This window comes from Anolis carolinensis, unplaced genomic scaffold, assembly GCF_035594765.1.
Source record: "Anolis carolinensis isolate JA03-04 unplaced genomic scaffold, rAnoCar3.1.pri scaffold_13, whole genome shotgun sequence".
In the NCBI taxonomy this organism is placed as follows: domain Eukaryota; kingdom Metazoa; phylum Chordata; class Lepidosauria; order Squamata; family Dactyloidae; genus Anolis; species Anolis carolinensis.
The window spans coordinates 16,261,179-16,285,642 of NW_026943824.1; the positions used below are offsets into that span (position 1 = coordinate 16,261,179).

Consider the following 24,464-nt stretch of genomic DNA (forward strand, 5'->3'; position numbering starts at 1 on the left):
TCTACGACTGTGTGATGTATTATTATTATTATTATTATTATTATTATTATTATTATTATTATTATGACACAGCAAACAAGGTAGATATGCTGGATTTCGTATCACAAAATCACAAGTCGAACACTTCCCAAGTGTCTAGGACTGTGTGATGTATTATTATTATTATTATTATTATTATTATTATTATTATTATTATGACACAGCAAACAAGGTAGATATGCTGGATTTCGTATCACAAAATCACAAGTCGAACACTTCCCAAGTGTCTAGGACTGTGTGATGTATTATTATTATTATTATTATTATTATTATTATTATTATTATTATGACACAGCAAACAAGGTAGATATGCTGGATTTCGTATCACAAAACCACAAGTCGAACACTTCCCAAGTGTCTAGGACTGTGTGATGTATTATTATTATTATTGTTATTATTATTATTATTATTATGACACAGCAAACAAGATAGATATGCTGGGTTTCGTATCACAAAATCACAAGTCGAACACTTCCCAAGTGTCTAGGACTGTGTGATGTATTATTATTATTATTATTATTATTATTATTATTATTATTATTATGACACAGCAAACAAGATAGATATGCTGGGTTTCGTATCACAAAATCACAAGTCGAACACTTCCCAAGTGTCTAGGACTGTGTGATGTATTATTATTATTATTATTATTATTATTATTATTATTATTATTATGACACAGCAAACAAGGTAGATATGCTGGATTTCGTATCACAAAATCACAAGTCGAACACTTCCCAAGTGTCTAGGACTGTGTGATGTATTATTATTGTTATTGTTATTATTATTATTATTATTATTATTATTATTATTATTATTATGACACAGCAAACAAGATAGATATGCTGGATTTCGTATCACAAAACCACAAGTCGAACACTTCCCAAGTGTCTAGGACTGTGTGATGTATTATTATTATTATTATTATTATTATTATTATTATTATTATTATTATGACACAGCAAACAAGATAGATATGCTGGGTTTCGTATCACAAAACCACAAGTCGAACACTTCCCAAGTGTCTAGGACTGTGTGATGTATTATTATTATTATTATTATTATTATTATTATTATTATTATGACACAGCAAACAAGATAGATATGCTGGATTTCGTATCACAAAACCACAAGTCGAACACTTCCCAAGTGTCTAGGACTGTGTGATGTATTATTATTATTATTATTATTATTATTATTATTATTATTATTATTATGACACAGCAAACAAGATAGATATGCTGGATTTCGTATCACAAAATCACAAGTCGAACACTTCCCAAGTGTCTAGGACTGTGTGATGTATTATTATTGTTATTATTATTATTATTATTATTATGACACAGCAAACAAGATAGATATGCTGGATTTCGCATCACAAAATCACAAGTCGAACACTTCCCAAGTGTCTAGGACTGTGTGATGTATTATTATTATTATTATTATTATTATTATTATTATTATTATTATTATTATGACACAGCAAACAAGATAGATATGCTGGATTTCGTATCACAAAACCACAAGTCGAACACTTCCCAAGTGTCTAGGACTGTGTGATGTATTATTATTATTATTATTATTATTATTATTATTATTATTATGACACAGCAAACAAGATAGATATGCTGGATTTCGTATCACAAAACCACAAGTCGAACACTTCCCAAGTGTCTAGGACTGTGTGATGTATTATTATTATTATTATTATTATTATTATTATTATTATTATTATGACACAGCAAACAAGATAGATATGCTGGATTTCGTATCACAAAATCACAAGTCGAACACTTCCCAAGTGTCTAGGACTGTGTGATGTATTATTATTGTTATTGTTATTATTATTATTATTATTATTATTATTATTATTATTATGACACAGCAAACAAGATAGATATGCTGGATTTCGTATCACAAAACCACAAGTCGAACACTTCCCAAGTGTCTAGGACTGTGTGATGTATTATTATTATTATTATTATTATTATTATTATTATTATTATGACACAGCAAACAAGATAGATATGCTGGATTTCGTATCACAAAACCACAAGTCGAACACTTCCCAAGTGTCTAGGACTGTGTGATGTATTATTATTATTATTATTATTATTATTATTATTATTATTATTATTATTATGACACAGCAAACAAGATAGATATGCTGGATTTCGTATCACAAAATCACAAGTCGAACACTTCCCAAGTGTCTAGGACTGTGTGATGTATTATTATTGTTATTATTATTATTATTATTATTATTATTATGACACAGCAAACAAGATAGATATGCTGGATTTCGTATCACAAAACCACAGGTCGAACACTTCCCAAGTGTCTAGGACTGTGTGATGTATTATTATTATTATTATTATTATTATTATTATTATTATTATTATTATGACACAGCAAACAAGATAGACATGCTGGATTTCGTATCACAAAATCACAAGTCGAACACTTCCCAAGTGTCTAGGACTGTGTGATGTATTATTATTATTATTATTATTATTATTATTATTATTATTATTATTATTATGACACAGCAAACAAGATAGATATGCTGGATTTCGTATCACAAAATCACAAGTCGAACACTTCCCAAGTGTCTAGGACTGTGTGATGTATTATTATTGTTATTATTATTATTATTATTATTATTATTATGACACAGCAAACAAGATAGATATGCTGGATTTCGTATCACAAAACCACAGGTCGAACACTTCCCAAGTGTCTAGGACTGTGTGATGTATTATTATTATTATTATTATTATTATTATTATTATTATTATTATTATTATGACACAGCAAACAAGATAGACATGCTGGATTTCGTATCACAAAATCACAAGTCGAACACTTCCCAAGTGTCTAGGACTGTGTGATGTATTATTATTGTTATTATTATTATTATTATTATTATGACACAGCAAACAAGATAGATATGCTGGATTTCGCATCACAAAATCACAAGTCGAACACTTCCCAAGTGTCTAGGACTGTGTGATGTATTATTATTATTATTATTATTATTATTATTATTATTATTATTATTATTATTATGACACAGCAAACAAGATAGATATGCTGGATTTCGTATCACAAAATCACAAGTCGAACACTTCCCAAGTGTCTAGGACTGTGTGATGTATTATTATTGTTATTATTATTATTATTATTATTATGACACAGCAAACAAGATAGATATGCTGGATTTCGCATCACAAAATCACAAGTCGAACACTTCCCAAGTGTCTAAGACTGTGTGATGTATTATTATTATTATTATTATTATTATTATTATTATTATTATTATTATTATTATGACACAGCAAACAAGATAGATATGCTGGATTTCGTATCAGAAAACCACAAGTCAAACACTTCCCAAGTGTCTAGGACTGTGTGATGTATTATTATTATTATTATTATTATTATTATTATTATTATTATTATTTTATTATGACACAGCAAACAAGATAGATATGCTGGATTTCGTATCAGAAAACCACAAGTCGAACACTTCCCAAGTGTCTAGGACTGTGTGATGTATTATTATTGTTATTATTATTATTATTATTATTATTATTATGACACAGCAAACAAGATAGATATGCTGGATTTCGTATCACAAAACCACAGGTCGAACACTTCCCAAGTGTCTAGGACTGTGTGATGTATTATTATTATTATTATTATTATTATTATTATTATTATTATTATTATTATTATGACACAGCAAACAAGATAGACATGCTGGATTTCGTATCACAAAATCACAAGTCGAACACTTCCCAAGTGTCTAGGACTGTGTGATGTATTATTATTGTTATTATTATTATTATTATTATTATGACACAGCAAACAAGATAGATATGCTGGATTTCGCATCACAAAATCACAAGTCGAACACTTCCCAAGTGTCTAGGACTGTGTGATGTATTATTATTATTATTATTATTATTATTATTATTATTATTATTATTATTATTATGACACAGCAAACAAGATAGATATGCTGGATTTCGTATCACAAAATCACAAGTCGAACACTTCCCAAGTGTCTAGGACTGTGTGATGTATTATTATTGTTATTATTATTATTATTATTATTATGACACAGCAAACAAGATAGATATGCTGGATTTCGCATCACAAAATCACAAGTCGAACACTTCCCAAGTGTCTAAGACTGTGTGATGTATTATTATTATTATTATTATTATTATTATTATTATTATTATTATTATTATTATTATGACACAGCAAACAAGATAGATATGCTGGATTTCGTATCAGAAAACCACAAGTCAAACACTTCCCAAGTGTCTAGGACTGTGTGATGTATTATTATTATTATTATTATTATTATTATTATTATTATTTTATTATGACACAGCAAACAAGATAGATATGCTGGATTTCGTATCAGAAAACCACAAGTCAAACACTTCCCAAGTGTCTAGGACTGTGTGATGTATTATTATTATTATTATTAATTTTATTATTATTATTATTATTATTATTTTATTATGACACAGCAAACAAGATAGACATGCTGGATTTCGTATCACAAAACCACAAGTCGAACACTTCCCAAGTGTCTAGGGCTGTGTGATGTATTATTATTATTATTATTATTATTATTATTATTATTATTATTATTATTATGACACAGCAAACAAGATAGATATGCTGGATTTCGTATCACAAAATCACAAGTCGAACACTTCCCAAGTGTCTAGGACTGTGTGATGTATTATTATTGTTATTATTATTATTATTATTATTATTATTATGACACAGCAAACAAGATAGATATGCTGGATTTCGTATCACAAAACCACAGGTCGAACACTTCCCAAGTGTCTAGGACTGTGTGATGTATTATTATTATTATTATTATTATTATTATTATTATTATTATTATTATTATTATGACACAGCAAACAAGATAGACATGCTGGATTTCGTATCACAAAATCACAAGTCGAACACTTCCCAAGTGTCTAGGACTGTGTGATGTATTATTATTATTATTATTATTATTATTATTATTATTATTATGACACAGCAAACAAGATAGATATGCTGGATTTCGTATCACAAAATCACAAGTCGAACACTTCCCAAGTGTCTAGGACTGTGTGATGTATTATTATTGTTATTATTATTATTATTATTATTATGACACAGCAAACAAGATAGACATGCTGGATTTCGTATCACAAAATCACAAGTCGAACACTTCCCAAGTGTCTAAGACTGTGTGATGTATTATTATTATTATTATTATTATTATTATTATTATTATTATTATGACACAGCAAACAAGATAGATATGCTGGATTTCGTATCAGAAAACCACAAGTCAAACACTTCCCAAGTGTCTAGGACTGTGTGATGTATTATTATTATTATTATTATTATTATTATTATTATTATTATTATTATTTTATTATGACACAGCAAACAAGATAGATATGCTGGATTTCGTATCAGAAAACCACAAGTCAAACACTTCCCAAGTGTCTAGGACTGTGTGATGTATTATTATTATTATTATTATTATTATTATTATTATTATTATTATTATTATTATTTTATTATGACACAGCAAACAAGATAGACATGCTGGATTTCGTATCACAAAACCACAAGTCGAACACTTCCCAAGTGTCTAGGGCTGTGTGATGTATTATTATTATTATTATTATTATTATTATTATTATTATTATTATTATTATTATTATGACACAGCAAACAAGATAGATATGCTGGATTTCGTATCACAAAATCACAAGTCGAACACTTCCCAAGTGTCTAGGACTGTGTGATGTATTATTATTGTTATTATTATTATTATTATTATTATTATTATGACACAGCAAACAAGATAGATATGCTGGATTTCGTATCACAAAACCACAGGTCGAACACTTCCCAAGTGTCTAGGACTGTGTGATGTATTATTATTATTATTATTATTATTATTATTATTATTATTATTATTATTATGACACAGCAAACAAGATAGACATGCTGGATTTCGTATCACAAAATCACAAGTCGAACACTTCCCAAGTGTCTAGGACTGTGTGATGTATTATTATTATTATTATTATTATTATTATTATTATTATTATTATTATTATTATTATTATGACACAGCAAACAAGATAGATATGCTGGATTTCGTATCACAAAATCACAAGTCGAACACTTCCCAAGTGTCTAGGACTGTGTGATGTATTATTATTGTTATTATTATTATTATTATTATTATGACACAGCAAACAAGATAGATATGCTGGATTTCGCATCACAAAATCACAAGTCGAACACTTCCCAAGTGTCTAAGACTGTGTGATGTATTATTATTATTATTATTATTATTATTATTATTATTATTATTATGACACAGCAAACAAGATAGATATGCTGGATTTCGTATCAGAAAACCACAAGTCAAACACTTCCCAAGTGTCTAGGACTGTGTGATGTATTATTATTATTATTATTATTATTATTATTATTATTATTATTATTATTATTATTATTTTATTATGACACAGCAAACAAGATAGATATGCTGGATTTCGTATCACAAAACCACAGGTCGAACACTTCCCAAGTGTCTAGGGCTGTGTGATGTATTTTCGGATGATGCGTGCAGATCCCAGTCGGGTGGCCTTTTGCAGTTGGCAGATCGTGATTTTGTCAATGTCTATTGTTTCCAAATGCCGGCTGAGATCTTTTGGCACAGCACCCAGTGTGCCCATCACCACTGGGACCACCTGCACTGGTTTCTGCCAGAGTCTTTGCAGTTCAATCTTGAGGTCCTGATCGCGGCTGAGTTTTTCCTGTTGTTTTTCGTCAATGCGACTGTCACCTGGGATGGCGACATCAATGATCCAAACCTTTTTCTTTTCCACAACTGTGATGTCTGGTGTGTTGTGTTCCAGAACTTTGTCAGTCTGGATTCGGAAGTCCCACAGTATCTTTGCGTGCTCATTTTCCAATACTTTTGCAGGTTTGTGATCCCACCAGTTTTTTACTGCAGGGAGGTGGTAATAATAATAATAATAATAATAATAACATATATATATATATATATATATATATATATATATATATATATATATATACCCCGCCTCTATCTCCTCAAAGGGGACTCAGGGCAGCTTACATGGGGCCAAGCCCGAATAAAAACAATAGCAATATAAAACACAACAATAGACAAGAGACATGCACAATTATAAAAATTGGTATTTGAGGCATAAATTCCAGTGAATCATTTGGGCCACACCAGTACAAGAAAACCGCACTACAAACTAGAGCTGACAGGTGGCACAACAAAACCTTGCATGGAAAGTTCCTTGACAAAATTGAAGGAAAAGCTGATAAAGAGAAGACCTGGCTCTGGCTCACGAATGGGACCCTGAAGAAGGAGACTGAAGGCCTGATCCTTGCAGCCCAGGAGCAAGACATCAGGACAGTATCTTTGCGTGCTCATTTTCCAAGACTTTTGCAGGTTTGTGATCCCACCAGTTCTTTGCTGCTGGGAGGTGGTACTTGAGGCATAAGTTCCAATGACTCATTTGGGCCACATAGTTGTGCCTCTGTTTGTAGTCTGTCTGTGCGATTTTCTTACAGCAGCTGAGGATATGATCAATGGTTTCGTCGGTTTCCTTGCACAGTCTGCATTTGGGTCATTATTATTATTATTATTATTATTATTCAATGTTTCCTGTTCTTGTTCTTCAAAGTACGTTCCAACCTGGAGAGTATGTGCAAGCAAATGTGCTGAGCCGCTTTGCCCGAGCTTTCTTTCCCCGGCGCTCCAGAGGAGTTGGATTACATTCCTGATCATCCGAGATTAGAGGACGGGAAGGTGACCGCTTGCAAGGACACCGGCTGTGTCCGTCTCCCTTGAGCGCCTGCCTGGTCACCTCTGCCCCACTTATGAGCAGGCTTTTCTCCCGGCTGTTTCTGCCTAAGGCAAGAGTCCCCAAACTTTTTAGATTGGGGCCCAGTTCACGATCCTTCAGACCGTTGGGCCGGACTATAGTTGGCCACCAAACAACAACAACAACAACAACAACAATAATAATAATGAGGGTTGGAAGATAATCCTTGGGCCATTTAGTCCAAGCCTCTTCTGCCTTTGTGCACTAAAAGCACAAGCAAAGCACCCCTGACAGATGGCCTCCCAGCCTCAATGTTAATAATAATAATAATAATAATAATAATAATAATAATAATAATAATAATAATAAAATTACGATCTGCCAGCTGCAAAAGGCCACCCTGCTGGGATCTGCGCGCATCATCCGAAAATACATCACACAGTCCTAGACACTTGGGAAGTGTTCGACTTGTGATTTTGTGATATGAAATCCAGCATATCTATCTTGTTTGCTGTATCATACTATGTCTTTGTATCAAAATAATACTAATAATAATAATAATAATAATAATAATAATTATTATTATTATTATTATTATTGTATGACACAGCAAACAAGATAGACATGCTGGATTTCGTATCCAAAAATCACAATTCGAACACTTCCCAAGTGTCTAGGACTGTGTGATGTATTTTCGGATGATGCGTGCATATCTCTGTAGGGTGGCCTTTTGTAGTTTATTATTATTATTATTATTATTATTATTATTATTATTATTATTATTATTATTATTATATTATGTCACAGCAAACAAGATAGACATGCTGGATTTCGTATCACAAAATCACAATTCGAACACTTCCCAAGTGTCTAGAACTGTGTGATGTACTTTCGGATGATGCGTTCAGATCCCAGTCGGGTGGCCTTTTGCAGTTGGCAATTGTAATTTTGTCAATGTCTAAAAAGTCTAAAACCAAATGCCAAAAGATCTCAGCCGGCATTTGGAAACAATAGACATTGACAAAATCACGATCTGCCAACCACAAAAGGCCACCCTACTGGGATCTGCACGCATCATCTGAAAATACATCACACAGTCCTAGACACTTGGGAAGTGTTCGATTTGTGGTTTTGGGAGACGAAATCCAGCATATCTATCTTGTTTGCTGTGTGTCATACCATAATAATAATAATAATAATAATAATAATAATAATAATAATAATAATAATAATAATAATAATTTTAACATACTATTTGGGTGGAAAGGGGAGTTGGATGCACCTGGATCTTTGGCTGAAAGGCTTTGGGAATGGCCAAGAGGAATCCAGGCTGCCATTGCCCCTCCACACCTATGGGGGTCTCTCTGCTTGCGCTTCATAAGCCTCTCCGCAGCCCTTTTTTCCCAACCGCGCCGCTGGTGTAGTGGTATCATGCAAGATTCCCATTCTTGCGACCCGGGTTCGATTCCCGGGCGGCGCATAAGTTTTTTCCCCCCCGTTGATAATTAATTTTATTATGATTTAATTGCCATGCTGCAGAATTATGGGAGCTACAGTTTCCCAAGGCCCCGAGAAGCTGAGAATTACGGGAGCTGTAGTCTCTATATGGGCCGGATAGAATCACTGGAGCTGCAGTTTCCCAAAGCCTTAAGAAGTAGGGAATCATGGGGTGTGTAGTTTCCCAAGGCCTTGAGACGTAGGGAATCATGGGAGGTGTAGTTCCCTAAGGGCTTGGGCCGCATAGAATCATGGGAGCTGTAGTTTCCCATGGCCTTGCAGCATAGGGAATTATGGGAGGTGTAGTTCCCTAAGGGCTTGGGCCGCATAGAATCATGGGAGCTGTAGTTTCCCATGGCCTTGCAGCATAGGGAATTATGGGATGTGTAGTTCCCCATGGGACTTGTAGTTTCCCATGCCCTTGAGACGCAAGGAATCATGGGAGCTGGAGTTTCCCAAGGCCTTGAGAAGCAGGGAATCATGGGAGGTGTAGTCCCCCATGGGAGTTGTAGTTTCCCAAGGCCTTGCAGCATAGGGAGTCATGGGAGCTGTAGTTCCCCATGGGAGCTGTAGTTTTCCAAGGCCTTGAGCCTCATAGAATCATGGGAGCTGTAGTCTCCCAAGGCCTTGAGGCATAGAGAATCATGGGAGGTGTAGTTCCCCATGGGAGTTGTAGTTTCCCAAGGCCTTGAGGTGTAGGGAATCATGGGAGCTGTAGTTTCCCAAGGCCTTGAGGCATAGAGAATCATAGGAGCTGTAGTTCCCCATGGGAGCTGCAGTTTCCCAAGGCCTTGGGGCATAGAGAATCATGGGAGGTGTAGTTCCCCATGGGAGTTGTAGTTTCTCAAGGCCTTTGGGCATAGAGAATCATGGGAGATGTAGTTCCCCATGGGAGTTGTAGTTTCCCAAGGCCTTGAGACGCAAGGACTTGAGCCTTACAGAATCATGGGAGCTGTAGTTTCCCATGGGCATGAGCCGTACGTTCTCAAGGGAGTTGTAGGTTTACAGAATCAGGGGAGCTCCAGCTTCCAAGTCCCTGGGCCGCATGGAATTATGGGAGGTGTAGTTTCCCACGGCTTTGCCAAAGCAGGAAGTCGTGAGGAGGAAGCGGAAGTGGGGAGGAGGCGGCGGGGGGCGCGCGCGCGGGGCACCCTGGGAAGTGTAGTCCGCCGGGTCTGAGGGAGAGGTTCCGTCGCGCGCCATGCAGCCTTCTTCGGCGGCGGAGCGGAACAAGGGCCCCATCCTGGCCGTGCTGCGGGAGCTGCTGGGCGCCGGGGCGGCGGGCAGGGCCCTGGAGGTGGCCTCGGGCTCCGGGCAGCACACGGCCCACTTCGCCCGGGCCTTCCCCGCCCTCTCCTGGCAGCCTTCCGAGGCCGAGCCCCGCTGCCTCCGCAGGTCCGTCCGCCCGTCTCGCGCGTCCCCTGCCGGACACCTTGGCCGTGGTTCTCAACCTACTCAGGTGTTTTGGCCTACAACTCCCAGGAATCCCAGCCAGTTAACCATCCGTTAGGATTTCTGGGAGTTGAAGGCCAAAACATCTGGGGACCCACAGCAGCACGTTTTGCAATAGTTTTCCAATTCCTCACAGCCTGTATTATGGCATTTTTATTTTATATTATTATAATGATATTATGATATTATAATATTTTCTAACAATATAATAATATTTAATAATATTAATAATAATAACATTTGGAAACAATAGACATTGACAAAATCACGATCTGCCAACTGCAAAAGGCCACCCTACTGGGATCTGCGCACATCATCCGAAAATACATCTCGCAGTCCTAGACACTTGGGAAGTGTTAGATTTGTGATTTTGTGATACGAAATCCAGCATATCTATCTAGTTTGCTGTGTCATACAATAAAATAATAATAATAATACACATTGGCAAAATTACGATCTGCCAACTGCAAAAGGCCACCCTACTGGGATCTGCGCGCATCATCCGAAAATACATCACACAGTCCTAGACACTTGGGAAGTGTTAGATTTGTGATTTTGTGATACGAAATCCAGCATATCTATCTAGTTTGCTGTGTCATACAATAAAATAATAATAATAATAATAATACACATTGGCAAAATTACGATCTGCCAACTGCAAAAGGCCACCCTACTGGGATCTGTACACATCATCCGAAAATACATCTCGCAGTCCTAGACACTTGGGAAGTGCTCGACTTCTGATTTTGTGATACGAAATCCAGCATGTCTATCTTGTTTGCTGTGTCATACAATAAAATAATAATAATAATAACTTTATTTTTATACCCCGCCTCTATCTCCCCAAAGGGGACTCAGGGCGGCTTATATGGGGCCAAGCCCGAATAAAAACAATAGCAATATAAAACACAACAATAGACAAAAGACATGCACAATTATAAAAATTTAAACATTAGCCAATAAAAACAAATGACAAGAACTAATAAAAACATGGATTAAAACAGAGAGGTTGTAAAAGTAGACTGGTTAAGGTGCACCATATAAATATTGTAAACACGAGGTGACTGATAAAGTGCTTCAATATCATTTTTGATATTGTTTTTTATTTTTTATTATTATTTTATAACAATATTATAATGTTATTTTTGATATTTTATTTTAATTATGTTATATATTATTTTATTATATCATTTTATAACAATATAATAATATTTTGATATTATGATTTTATATTATTTCATGTTATATTTTATTATATTGATTTAGAACAATAGTATAATATTATTTTTAATATTACCCTGTTTCCCCTAGAATAAGACATCCCCAGAAAATAAGACCTAGTAGAGGTTTTGCTGAATTGCTAAATATAAGGCCTCCCGCGAAAGTAAGACCTAGCAAAGTTTTTGTTTGGAAGCATGCCCGCTGAACAAAACACCAGAGCATGCAGGATCGATAAATGTACGTACCATAGAGTGTTGTACATGGAAATAATGGTAGTAACAAGAAATAATTGATAGGATTCACAGTTTGTCTGGTTATGCTGGTTTGTGATGATAACTACTGTACAGTATATAATAAATGTTCATTTTTTTGTTCAACAATAAATGTGACTTCTTCATGGAAAAATAAGACATCCCCTGAAAATAAGACCTAGCGCATCTTTGGGAGCAAAAATTAATATAAGACACTGTCTTATTTTCGGGAAAACACGGTATTATCATCTATTATTATATTATTTTACCGGCTGTTATTATTATTATATTATATCATAATATCATTGTATTTTATAATATATTATTTTTAATATTTTTATTATAATACAATATTAATAGTATGGTATTACATTATTTTTATTATTTTATACTATTTCATGTTATTATATTTTATTATATTACTTTTAGAACATTATAATATTATTTTTATAATAATATTTTAATATGTCAGTATTACTATAATATATTATTACTAGCTGTGCCCAGCCACGCGTTGCTGTGGCAAAGTGGTGGTGGTATTGGTTAAAAATTGTTGTGTAATTTTATTTGACGTTATTTGCATTTTTTATTAATTTTATTGTAAGTTATATTTTTATTTATTATATTTTATTATTTTTTTGTATTATTTTTAGTTATTTTCTGTTATTATAGTATTTTATTGTATTATTTTTTTAGTGTTTTTTATTATTTTTTATTGGGTTGCTAAGAGACCAAGTTGGAGGAGCTTAGCCTTCTAACTGGCAGCAATTGGATAAAAGCAATTATTCCTCTCTCTCTAATTAGGACTTTATTTTTCTTTTCTTTTGGTTGTATCAACCTAGAGGCGTGAATGATGGGTTGTGTTGTCAAATTTCGAGGTTGGGGGGCCTGTCGTTTTGTTGTTTTGTGGGTCGCCATGATGCCATCACTCTTTTATATATATAGATTACGTTCTTATATTATTTTTACCGGCTGTTGGGAATGGTGGAAGTTGGGAGTCCAAAACACCTAGAGGCAGGGCCAAAGTTGACCCAGGCTTGGGACAGAGTCTCAACCAATTCAACCTGATGCGAGGTGAACGCTTGCGGCTTGTGACCGCCTCGCAATGAGCCTCTCTCTCTCGGTCTTTTTTCCTTCCTTTGCAGCATCTCCGCCTTGACCAGGGAGCTCCGCCTGCCCAATGTCCGACCCCCCATTTACCTGGATGCTTCCCAGAGCTGGGAGACCTGGGGCGGCCTAAGGCCGAACTCGCTGGACCTTGTCCTCAACATCAACATGATCCACATCTCGGAGATGCCCTGCACTGAGGTGAGCACCCACTCTCTGTCTTTGATTTAGATCAGGGGTCCCCAAACTAAGGCCCGCGGGCCGGATGCGGCCCTCCGAGGTTATTTACCTGGCCCCTGCCCTCAGTTTTATAATATAATATATTGTATTTACATATAATATTGATAATAATAATAATAATAATAATACCATATAATAATATTAATTATATGTTCTATATTACATATAATATTACTAATAATATTACAGTATAGTGATATAGTTCAATATAGTAATATATAATGCTAATATTGTGCTATGCTAATAATATAATATATTGTATGTACATATAATTTGTAAGCCACTCTGAGTCCCCTTTGGGGTGAGAAGGGTGTGATACAAATGTAGTAAATAAATGCAGTAAATAAATAAATAATAAATAAATAAATTTTAGACTTAGGCTCACCCAAAGTCTGAAATGACTTGAAGGCACACAACAACAACAACAAACAACAATCCTAATTAACCTGACTATCTCATTGGCCAGAAGTAGGCCCACATTTCCCATTGAAATCCTGATAGGTTTATGTTGGTTAAAATTGTTTTCATTTTTAAATATTGTATTGTTCTTTCATTGTTGTTGTTGTTTTGCACTACAAATAAGACATGTGCAGTGTGCATAGGAATTTGTTCGGGTTTTTTTCAAATGATAATTCGGCCCCTCCACAGTCTGAAGGATTGTGGACCGGCCCTCTGCTTTAAAAGTTTGAGGACCCCTGATTTAGATGGTTCAGTTGGGAAAACATTGCACTAGGATCAAATCTTGCAGACCAAGGCAAAGAGAATCAAACAAGTCTGAAACCAAATTAGGAAAGTGTTGGCCTAATCTCCAAGACCATGTCCCCTTCAACCCTGCAATATAATCCAGATTATCAAATCAGATAAAACCTCTTTGAACTGGATTATATCAGTCTACCTTGGCATGAAATATACTGTACAGTCTCATCTTTTCCTGATCATGGTCTATGTTACCTACAACATTATTAATCCAACTGGAAGCTGCTGTGATTTTACTGATTGTTATTTTAATGTAAATTTTATTTTTTGTGTAAAAATGTGTTTTTATATTGTTGTGTATTGTATGTCTGTATCTTTGTTGTAAACCGCCCTGAGTCCCTTCTGGGAGATAGGGTGGTATATAAATAAAGTTTTTATTATTATTATTATTATTATTATTATTATTATTATTATTATTTTATTGTATGACACAGCAAACAAGATAGATATGCTGGATTTCGTATCACAAAATCACAAGTCGAACACTTCCCAAGTGTCTAGGACTGTGTGATATATTTTCGGATGATGCGCGCAGATAATAATAATAATAATAATAATAATAATAATAATAATAAAACTTTATTTATATCCCGCCACCATCTCCCCACGGGGACTCGGGACGGCTTACATGGGGCAGTGGCCCAAACAACATAAGAACAAAATATAAGCAACACAATACAATCACAATATAAAAAGATAATACAATAATACAATATATCAATATAAACAACAATAGAGGATAAAAATTTCATTTAAAACACAGATCCCAGTAGGGTGGCCTTTTGCAGTTGGCAGATCGTGATTTTGTCAATGTCTATTGTTTCCAAATGCCGGCTGAGATCTTTTGGCACGGCACCCAGTGTGCCCATCACCACCGGGACCACCTGCACTGGTTTCTGCCAGAGTCTTTGAAGTTCGATCTTGAGGTCCTGATAGCGGCTGAGTTTTTCCTGTTGTTTTTCATCAATGCGACTGTCACCTGGGATGGCAACATCAGTGATCCAAACTTTTTTCTTTTCCACAACTGTGATGTCTGGTGTGTTATGTTCCAGAACTTATCAGTCTGGATTCGGAAGTCCCACAGTACTTGACAGTGCATAAATAACATTGATATTCCTATATATATGGAACATACTTTTATGCAAAACCTGTTGTATTTTTCCATATAGTTTTCCAAAATCTCTGATAATCCCTGGACATTATTCCACCGATATATAAACACTACAGACCTCACAACTTTTGAGGATGCCTGCCATAGATGTGGGTGCAACTTCAGGAAAGAATGCTTCTGGAATATGGCCAAACAGCCCGGAAAACTCACAGCAACTTCCAGACATTTTTGGACTATAATTCGGCCCTTTTCCCTATACTCTTATACAGGAATATAGGACTTTGGCATTTCGTTATGCAACAGCATCTATTGTTACTGAGCCTGAAATGCCATCTAGTGGTGTGTGGGTGAATAAATAGATGTTACCTCTGATCATGCGCCGAGTGCTATTGTCTCAACTTTCTATAGCACTGCGTGACACTATGATCTTTCTTCCAGGGTTATACGTGTCATTTCCTAATTGGTTCTATCATAAACCCGTGGGAAAAGTTTGTCGGAACTTTGCTTTTGTGGGAGGGACATCCCATAGCATATTTTGCTCTAGTTTTCCAATGACTGTCTCAACCCATTCAACCTAATTTGTGGCAGCCACAAAAATGAAGTTTCTGAAGTAGGAATTATTATAATATAACATACTGTATATACATATAATAGTGATAATATTATTATGTGATACAATATAATACTAATATAATATAATATTACTATTACTAATAATATTGCAGTATAGTGGTATAGTTCAATATAGTAATACTAGCTGTGCCCAGCCACGCGTTGCTGTGGCGAAGTATGGTGGTATGGGAAATAAAGTATTGAGGAATTGGTGGTAGTTAAGGTAAAGGGTCAAGGTTTTCCCCTGACATTAAGTCCAGTCGTGTCTGACTCTGAGCAGATAATATAAGATTATAAATGGGTTATATAGCTGTGTGGAAGGGCCTTGAGTCCACACTGCCATATAATCCAGTTAAAATCAGATAATCTGTATTTTATAGGCAGTGTGGAAGAGGCCTAAGTGAGGCCTAACTCTGCCTGTCCCCTGGGCTGAGTGGGTTGCTAGGAGACCAAGTCGGCAGAGCTTAGCCTTCTAACTGGCAGCTATTGGATAAAAACAACTATTCCTCTCCCTCTAATTAGAACTTTATTTTTCTTTTCTTTTTGTTGTATGAACGTAGAGGCATGGATGAGGGGTTGTGCTGCCAAGTTTAGCGTTTCTCGGATGTGTCGTTTTGGTGTTTTGTCCTAGGCCGAAATTTCATTACCCTTTTATATATATAGATATAATGCTAATATTGGGCTATACTAATAATATATTGTATATACATATAATATTGATAATAATATTATAATGTAATATAGTATAATACTAATAATAATACAATATAATAATATTATTTTATTATATGTTACAGGTAATATTGCTAATAATATTACAGTAGAGTGGTATAGTTCAATATAGTAATATATAATGCTAATATTTGTGCTATGCTAATAATATATTGTATATACATATAATATTGATAATAATATTATAATGTAATATAGTATAATAATACTAATAATAATACAATATAATATGTATTATATGTTACAGGTAATATTGCTAATAATATTACTGTAGAGTGGTATAGTTCAATATAGTAATATATAATGCTAATATTGTGCCATGCTAATAATATAATATATTGTATGTACATATAATATTGATAATAATTGGCAAGATTTATTGCAGCTGGTGGTTAATCTGCTGTTCTGTGTTTTTAAAATCGTGGTTATTGCGAGATGCCATGTGGCTGACTTGGTTTTCCTTGCATGTGTTTCTCTTTAGGGATTATTCAGAGGAGCAGGAAAACTGCTGAAACCCAAAGGAGTGATGCTGACGTACGGCGTAAGTTATTAAACTGCAAAAACTTTGTCTTTACGGGTGGGACCTCATCCTGCAGCAGCACATTTGGCTCCAACCAGTTTAACATAGGGCTGCTGTGAGTTTTCTGGGCTGTATGGCCATATTCTAGAAGCATTCTCTTCTGATGTTTCACCCACATCTATGGCAGGCACTGTCAGAGGTTGTGAGCTCTGTTGGAAACTGGGCAAGTGGGGTTTACAGTATATATCTGCGGAATAATGTCCAGGGTGGGAGAAAGAACTCTTGTCTGCTTGAGGCAAGCATGAATGTTGCCATTGGCCAGCTTGATTAGCATTGAGTAGCCTTGCAGCTTCAAAGCCTGGCTGCTTCCTGCCTGGGGGAATACTTTGTTGGGAGGTGTTAGCTGGCCCTGATTGTTTCTTGATTGACTTCAGATCGACGCTTTCGGATTGAGTGATTTTATTGTTTTTACTTGCGAAGTTTTAATCTGTTTTTACTTGAGATGTTTTAAATGCTATGGGTTTATCATTTTTAACACTTATGTTCACTGTTCATTGTAATCATTTGTAATCAATGTATTGAAAACATTGATTACAAAAACACTGACTACTAAAAAGCAGACTGTGTTGGATAATTTAGAACATTGGATAAGTGAAGGTTGGATAAGCGAGACTCTACTGCAGGGGTCTTCAATCTTTTAAAGCAGAGGGCACAATCCTTCAGACTGTTGAGGGGCCAAATTATCATTTGAAAAAAAAAACGAACAAATTCCTATGCACATTGCACATAACTTATTTGTAGTGCAAAACAACAACAATAACAATGAAAGACCAATACAATATTTAAAAATGAAAATAATTTTAACCAACATAAACCTATCAGGATTTCAATAGGAAGTGTGGGCCTGCTTCTGGCCAATGAGATAGTCAGGTTAATTAGGATTGTTGTTGTGTGTCTTCAAGTCATTTCAGACTTTGGGCAAGTCTAAGTCCAAAATTATGTATTTATTCATTTACTACATTTATTTACTACATTTATATCCCAATCTTCTCACCCTGAAGGGATCTCAGAGCAGCTGTATGTACATACAATATATTATATTATTAGCATAGCACAATATTAGCATTATATATTACTATATTGAACTATACCACTATACTGTAATATTATATGTAATATATAACATATAATTAATATTATTATATGGTATTATTATTAGTATTATATTGTATAAAATGATAATATTATTATCAATATCATATGTATATACAATATATTATATTATTAAAACTGATATAAAAATATTATATTATAAATGAGGACGGGGGCCAGGTAAATGACCTTGAAGGGCCGCATATGGCCCCCGGGCCTTAGTTTGGGGACCCCTCCTCTACTGTATTAAAAAATTCTAAAGTCAGGACAGTAAATAAAGAACAACACTCAGAAGACAGGGGAATTCCAGGCAGGGAACATTCAGGTCCAGCTAACACCTCCTAACAAAGGATCCCCCCAGGCAGTAAGCAGCCAGGCCTTGAATCTGCAAGGCCATTCAGTGCTAATCAAGGTGGCCAATGGTAACAGAAAACTCACAGCAACCCAGTGATTCTGGCCATGAAAGCCTTCAACAATTCAGTGTAGTTTGTGGAACAAAAAACGAAGTTTGTGGACTAGCACCACAACTTTCAAAGTAACAGCAAAGACCACTTTTAAAAAACCCAGATTTTATCAAGTTTTGTTGCTGCCTCCTTTTTGAGTTTTGTGCTAACTTGTCCGCCCGGTTGTTCTCCTTTTCTGATGACTCCCTTTGCAGCCTTATTCCGTCAATGGGTGCATCACTCCGCAAAGCAACGTGGACTTCGACATCTTCTTGAGACAAAGGTAAGACTGGATTTGACTCCAACAGACCAGGGTTACAAATCCTCCTCCGCCATGGAAACCCAATGATTGCCTTGGGCAAGTCACACTCTCTCAGCCTCAGAGGAAGGCAGCAGCGGCGGGAGAACTCCTCAAAAGAAACCTTGGCCTAGAATAGACTCAGTGTGCATCTGAATCAATTTGATTGCACAATAACGGCGTTTGTGGCATGGATTTTGGCTATTCCTTGAAGGGACCTTGAAGGCCATCTAGTCCAACCCCTGGTTTAAGTGTAATGTCCTTGCAGGATGGACATTCTCCTTGATGGGTTGTCGAAGCATCTCTGATTCTGCCTCTCTTTTTCTCAGGAATCCAGCCTGGGGCCTCCGGGACACATCCGTGTTGCAGAAACTGGCTGAGATGAATGGGATGCAGTTGGAGAGGATGGTACGTCAAGTAGGGTTATAATGGTATATGCCAGGGGTCCCCAAACTTTTTAAACAGGGGGCCAGTTCACAATCCTTCGGACCGTTGGAGGGTCGGACTATGGTTGGCCACCAAGCAATAATAATAATAATAATAACAACAACAACAACAACAATAATAAAAAGAGGGTTGGGCCGTTGAGTCCAATCCCCTTCTGCCTTTGTGCACTAAAAGCACAAGCACAGCACCGCTGACAGAAGGCCACCCAGCTTCAACGTTAATAATAATAATAATAATAATAATAATAATAATAATAATAATAAAAAAGAGGGTTGGAAGAGACCCCTTCTGCCTCTGTGCACCAAAAGCACAAGCAAAACATCCCTGACAGATAGCCACCCAGCCTCAATGTTAATAATAATAATATATAATAATATTCTAATTAATAATAATTAATAATAATAATAATCACAAGTGTTCGACTTGTGATTTTGTGATATGAAATCCAGCATATCTATCTTGTTTGCTGTGTCATAATAAAATAATAATAATAATACAGGGTTTTGGAACACAATACTCCTGACCTCACAATCGTGTTAAAAAACAAAGTATAGATTGTTGATGTTGCAATCCCAGGTGACAGCAGGATTGAGGAGAAACAACTGGAAAAGCTGACACGATATGAGGATTTAAAGATCGAATTACAAAGACTCCGGCACAAGCCAGTCAAGGTGGTCCCAGTGGTGATCGGCACACTGGGTGCAATGCCTATAGGCCTTGGCCTGCACTTAAACACAATCGGCGCTGACAAAATTACCATCTGCCAGCTGCAGAAGGCCACCTTACTGGGATCTGCGTGCATTATTCGCCGATACATCACACAGTCCTAGACACTTGGGAAGTGTCTGACGTGGGATCCAATACAACAGCCAGCAGAGTGTCTGCTGTGGACTCATCTTGTTGTGTTTCTAATAATAATAATAATAATAATAATAATAATAATAATAATAATAATGATGAGTTGTAAGAGAAGAAGAGACCTCTTGGGTCATTTAGCCCAACCCCCTTCTGCCCTTGTGCCATGGGGAGCCGGATAAATGGCTTCGATGGGCCGCATCCGGCCCCCGGGCCTTAGTTTGGGGACCTCTGGTATATGCCAAAAAGTAGCTTTAATAAAAGCAGATTATTCCCGTCGGTCAGCGTCTTTAATAAGAATGGGAAGAGGTGCGCTTCCAAATGTTGCCGGGTTATAAATTCCCACCAACCTTCATTGTTGGGTCTCAGATAACTCAGATATTCCCTTTACTTAGCTATGATAGTCCTCATATTTTATAATTAATATTATAATACAGTAAAGTCTCACTCATCCAACACTCCGTATTATCCGACACGCCTACCGAACTCTGGTCTTCCAGTTGTTTTGGATTTCAAACATGATGTTTTGGTGCTCAGTTTGTAAAACCGTAACATAATTTGACATTTAATAAGCTTTTCCTTAATCCCTCCCTATTATCCATCATTTTCACTTATCCAACATTCTGCTGCCCATTTATGTCGGATAAGTGAGACTCTACTGTAGGTATACAGTGATGGTGTTATATTATTATGATATAGTAATCATATTATTATCATTATAATCAAAGTAATATTATGATTGGGGTGCAGTGTATGGGAGACGAGGATAGTTGATGCATATATCTATGGCTAAGCTACATTGGCACCAAACTGGCAAATACCTGTATATTTGTATTTTATTTTAAGTGAACTAGATAGATGTATGTTGTATGTTGTGTTTGTACTGTCTGTTCTTGATATGGCCAACTGGCTAATCAATAAATTGCTGTTGATAATAATAATTAATATTTTGAACGACCTTGGATTGTGATTTTTGGATTATGTGATTTTAACGTTTATATTAATATGTTTTTAACTCCATGTTTTAATGTCTAAATGTTGTTACGCTTTTATGGTCTAATTGATAGTTATCTATCATGGTTGTTTTATGTTGGGTTTCATATGTATGTGAGGCATTACATTTTGCCATAAATATGTTGGAAACCACTTTGAGTCCCCCCCGGGGTGAGAAAAGCAGTATACAAGTGAAGTAAATAAATAAATATTATGACCTATTAATATAATATAGTAATCATTATATTATAATCAAGTATATATTACTATTATAAGCAATATAATAAGTATATTATGATGATGTTCTGTTATAATATAGCAATCATATTATTATTATTGTTGTTGTTGTTTTTGAAGGCTTTCATGGCCGGAATCACTGGGTTGTTGTGAATCATGGGAGCTGTAGTTTCCCAAGGCCTTGAGAAGTAGGGAATCATGGGAGGTGTAGTTCCTTAAGGGCTTGAGATGCAGGGAATCATGGGAGCTGGAGTTTCCTAAGGGCTTGGGCCACATAGAATAATGGGAGCTGTAGTTTCCCAAGGCCTTGAGGCATAGGGAATTATGGGAGGTGTATGGAATATGGCCATACAGCCCGGAAAACTCACAACAAGCCAATAAGTATATGATGATGATGTATTAATATCATATTATAATCATATAATAAGTATATTATGGTAATATATAATAATCAGTATGTTATCATCAATATGTATATCATGCTGATACTCATATAATAATACTAATACTAATAATAATACTAATAATAATAATAATAATAACTACTTTATTTTTATACCCTGCCCCATCTCCCCGAAGGGACTCGGGGCTTTAATATTATGGTGTTCTATTAATATAATAAATACTACTAGAGCTATACTAATTATATAACATATTGTATGTATATATAACTTGTAAGCTGCTCTGAGTCCCCTTCGGGGTGAGAAGGGCGGGATATAAATGTCGCTAATAAATAATAAATAAGATTATATTATTATCGTATATATATAGTACATTTATGATGTTATATTAATACAATATAATTTTATTATGGCATTTTATCAACATTAATATTATTGTAAACAGTAGAATGTATTACGCTGGAGTGCATTATATTATTATCATTATAATAAGTATAGTGTGATGTTATATTAATATATAATAATTATATTATTATTACCAGTATAATAACTACATGATGTAATATAAATATTATAATCATAATTATAGTATTGTACTACTACAATGTTATACAAATATTAATATTATTGCAAACAATATAATGTATTACGATGGAGTGAATTATATTATTGTTATAATAAGTATATTATGATGTTATATTAATATATAATAATTATATTATTATCAGTATAGTAACTCCATGATGTAATATGATAATATATACATATTACAATCATAATTATAGTATTTTATTACTACAATTTTAATATAATAATTACGATCAATATAGTAATCATCGGGCTGCCATGAGTCAAATCTGCCAAATCAGTTAAATCTTTCAGTGTTTTTTGGTTTGTCAGTCCCAGTTCCTTACAAGATATCACCCATTGAAGTGTATAGGGGTACAAAATATGTCCAAAAATAACCAACAAATGTCTTCTTCCAGGTCGACATGCCCGCGAACAACAAGTGCCTTATTTTCCGTAAGCACTGACCACCTGTCCATGAAGGTATTTTCCCCAAAGGGCAGCACTTTACGGCCACGCTATGGTCAACTCTCCATCTGTAGCTTTGTGTCCGGCAACGTTTTCGCCCAGAAGCATGATGCTGGGTGGAAGATGGGCCAAACAGGGGCTCAAGATGGAGCTGAGTCCCCTAAAATTTCTGGCAAAAAGTAGAATAAGCCTCGATGTCGTTTTGATTTGTTATTTAAAGGCACTGCTTTTGTTTATCGTGGGCTGTACGTGCCTCAACTGGGGTGACCTGTAGCTCTGGTGAGCTTTTCTATTGCCTTTTGTACACTAAGGAATAGTTTGTATTATTATATTGTTCTGAGACTGCAAAGTAAAGATGGGATTGGTATCTTTGCTTCTTGTATATTGACCTTCGTGTATCAGAGCAAAGGGTTTTTCACTTGGTGCAACCCACAAACTTTATGTCCTCTTTAAACTGCTTTCAAGAAGAGAAAGGCTTCCTCAATGAGTTTGGAAAATGTGTGGAGTGATAGCTCTCTCTGGTGGCGATCCGCAGATAAGCAAGCGTTAATTTTTTGGAATCTGGAGATGTGCATGAAATACTTTTTTACTATATGTGTGTTAACTGGAAAATCAAATGCATGAAGTCGATTGGCCGAGTTTGCAAGAACCTGGGAAATTGGTTTGTAACTGTTGCTATCCTGCTGCTGAAGAACCACTTTGCACAGGTTTCTCCATGTGTGTGAGAGAGTCTACTGAGTACTAGCTGGAAAGAAGATGGCTCTGTACTCAGAGAAGCCTGACTGTTTCTAAGGCCTTGTTAGCTGCTGATCTTCACTGAGACAGATTCATGGACTAAAAAATGATTGCCTATAACTGCTGGTTTCTGTAAGCAATCAGAGGGACCATTGTTCTATTGATCTATTGGATTTAGTAAAAGTTCCTGTGTTACTTTCTGCGAAGCTGAGTGGTGCATTATTCTTTAGGGTGACTCTGGGCTCACGGGCACATGTAAGAGCTTCCATGTATCATCCACAGTCCTCAACAAATCAGACTACTTTCCTGTTGACCCACATAGGTGTTTGCTTTTGCAAAATGTCCTTTATTAGACAAGCCAAGGAAGTCTCTAATTTCCCTGACTCTCTGAGCTGTGGAAGCTGGAATAAGTCA

At 35.5% G+C, this 24,464-nt stretch overlaps 1 protein-coding gene and 1 non-coding gene across 2 annotated transcripts; both read left to right on the forward strand.

Annotated features, from left to right (window-relative positions):
• The first annotated feature begins 9,364 nt into the window (after positions 1-9,364).
• On the forward strand, positions 9,365-9,435 carry trnag-ccc (transfer RNA glycine (anticodon CCC)). Its single transcript has one exon. It is a non-coding gene; the product is annotated as a tRNA-Gly (tRNA).
• Positions 9,436-10,598: 1,163 nt separating this feature from the next.
• mettl26 (methyltransferase like 26) lies at positions 10,599-24,250 on the forward strand. Its single transcript, XM_003230314.4, has 6 exons — positions 10,599-10,847; positions 13,522-13,684; positions 17,416-17,475; positions 19,265-19,332; positions 19,677-19,755; positions 23,267-24,250. The coding sequence occupies exons 1-6, from the start codon at positions 10,654-10,656 to the stop codon at positions 23,312-23,314; spliced, it is 612 nt and encodes a 203-aa protein (XP_003230362.2). The 5' UTR covers positions 10,599-10,653; the 3' UTR covers positions 23,315-24,250.
• Positions 24,251-24,464: the final 214 nt, after the last annotated feature.

Coding starts and splice junctions, on each gene's coding strand:
- mettl26 (XM_003230314.4), top strand. CDS start 10,654: ATGCAGCCTTCTTCGGCGGCGGAGCGGAACAAGGGCCCCATCCTGGCC. Junction 10,848..13,521: donor GAGCCCCGCTGCCTCCGCAG/GTCCGTCCGCCC, acceptor CTTCCTTTGCAG/CATCTCCGCCTTGACCAGGG. Junction 17,476..19,264: donor GAGTGATGCTGACGTACGGC/GTAAGTTATTAA, acceptor CTCCCTTTGCAG/CCTTATTCCGTCAATGGGTG.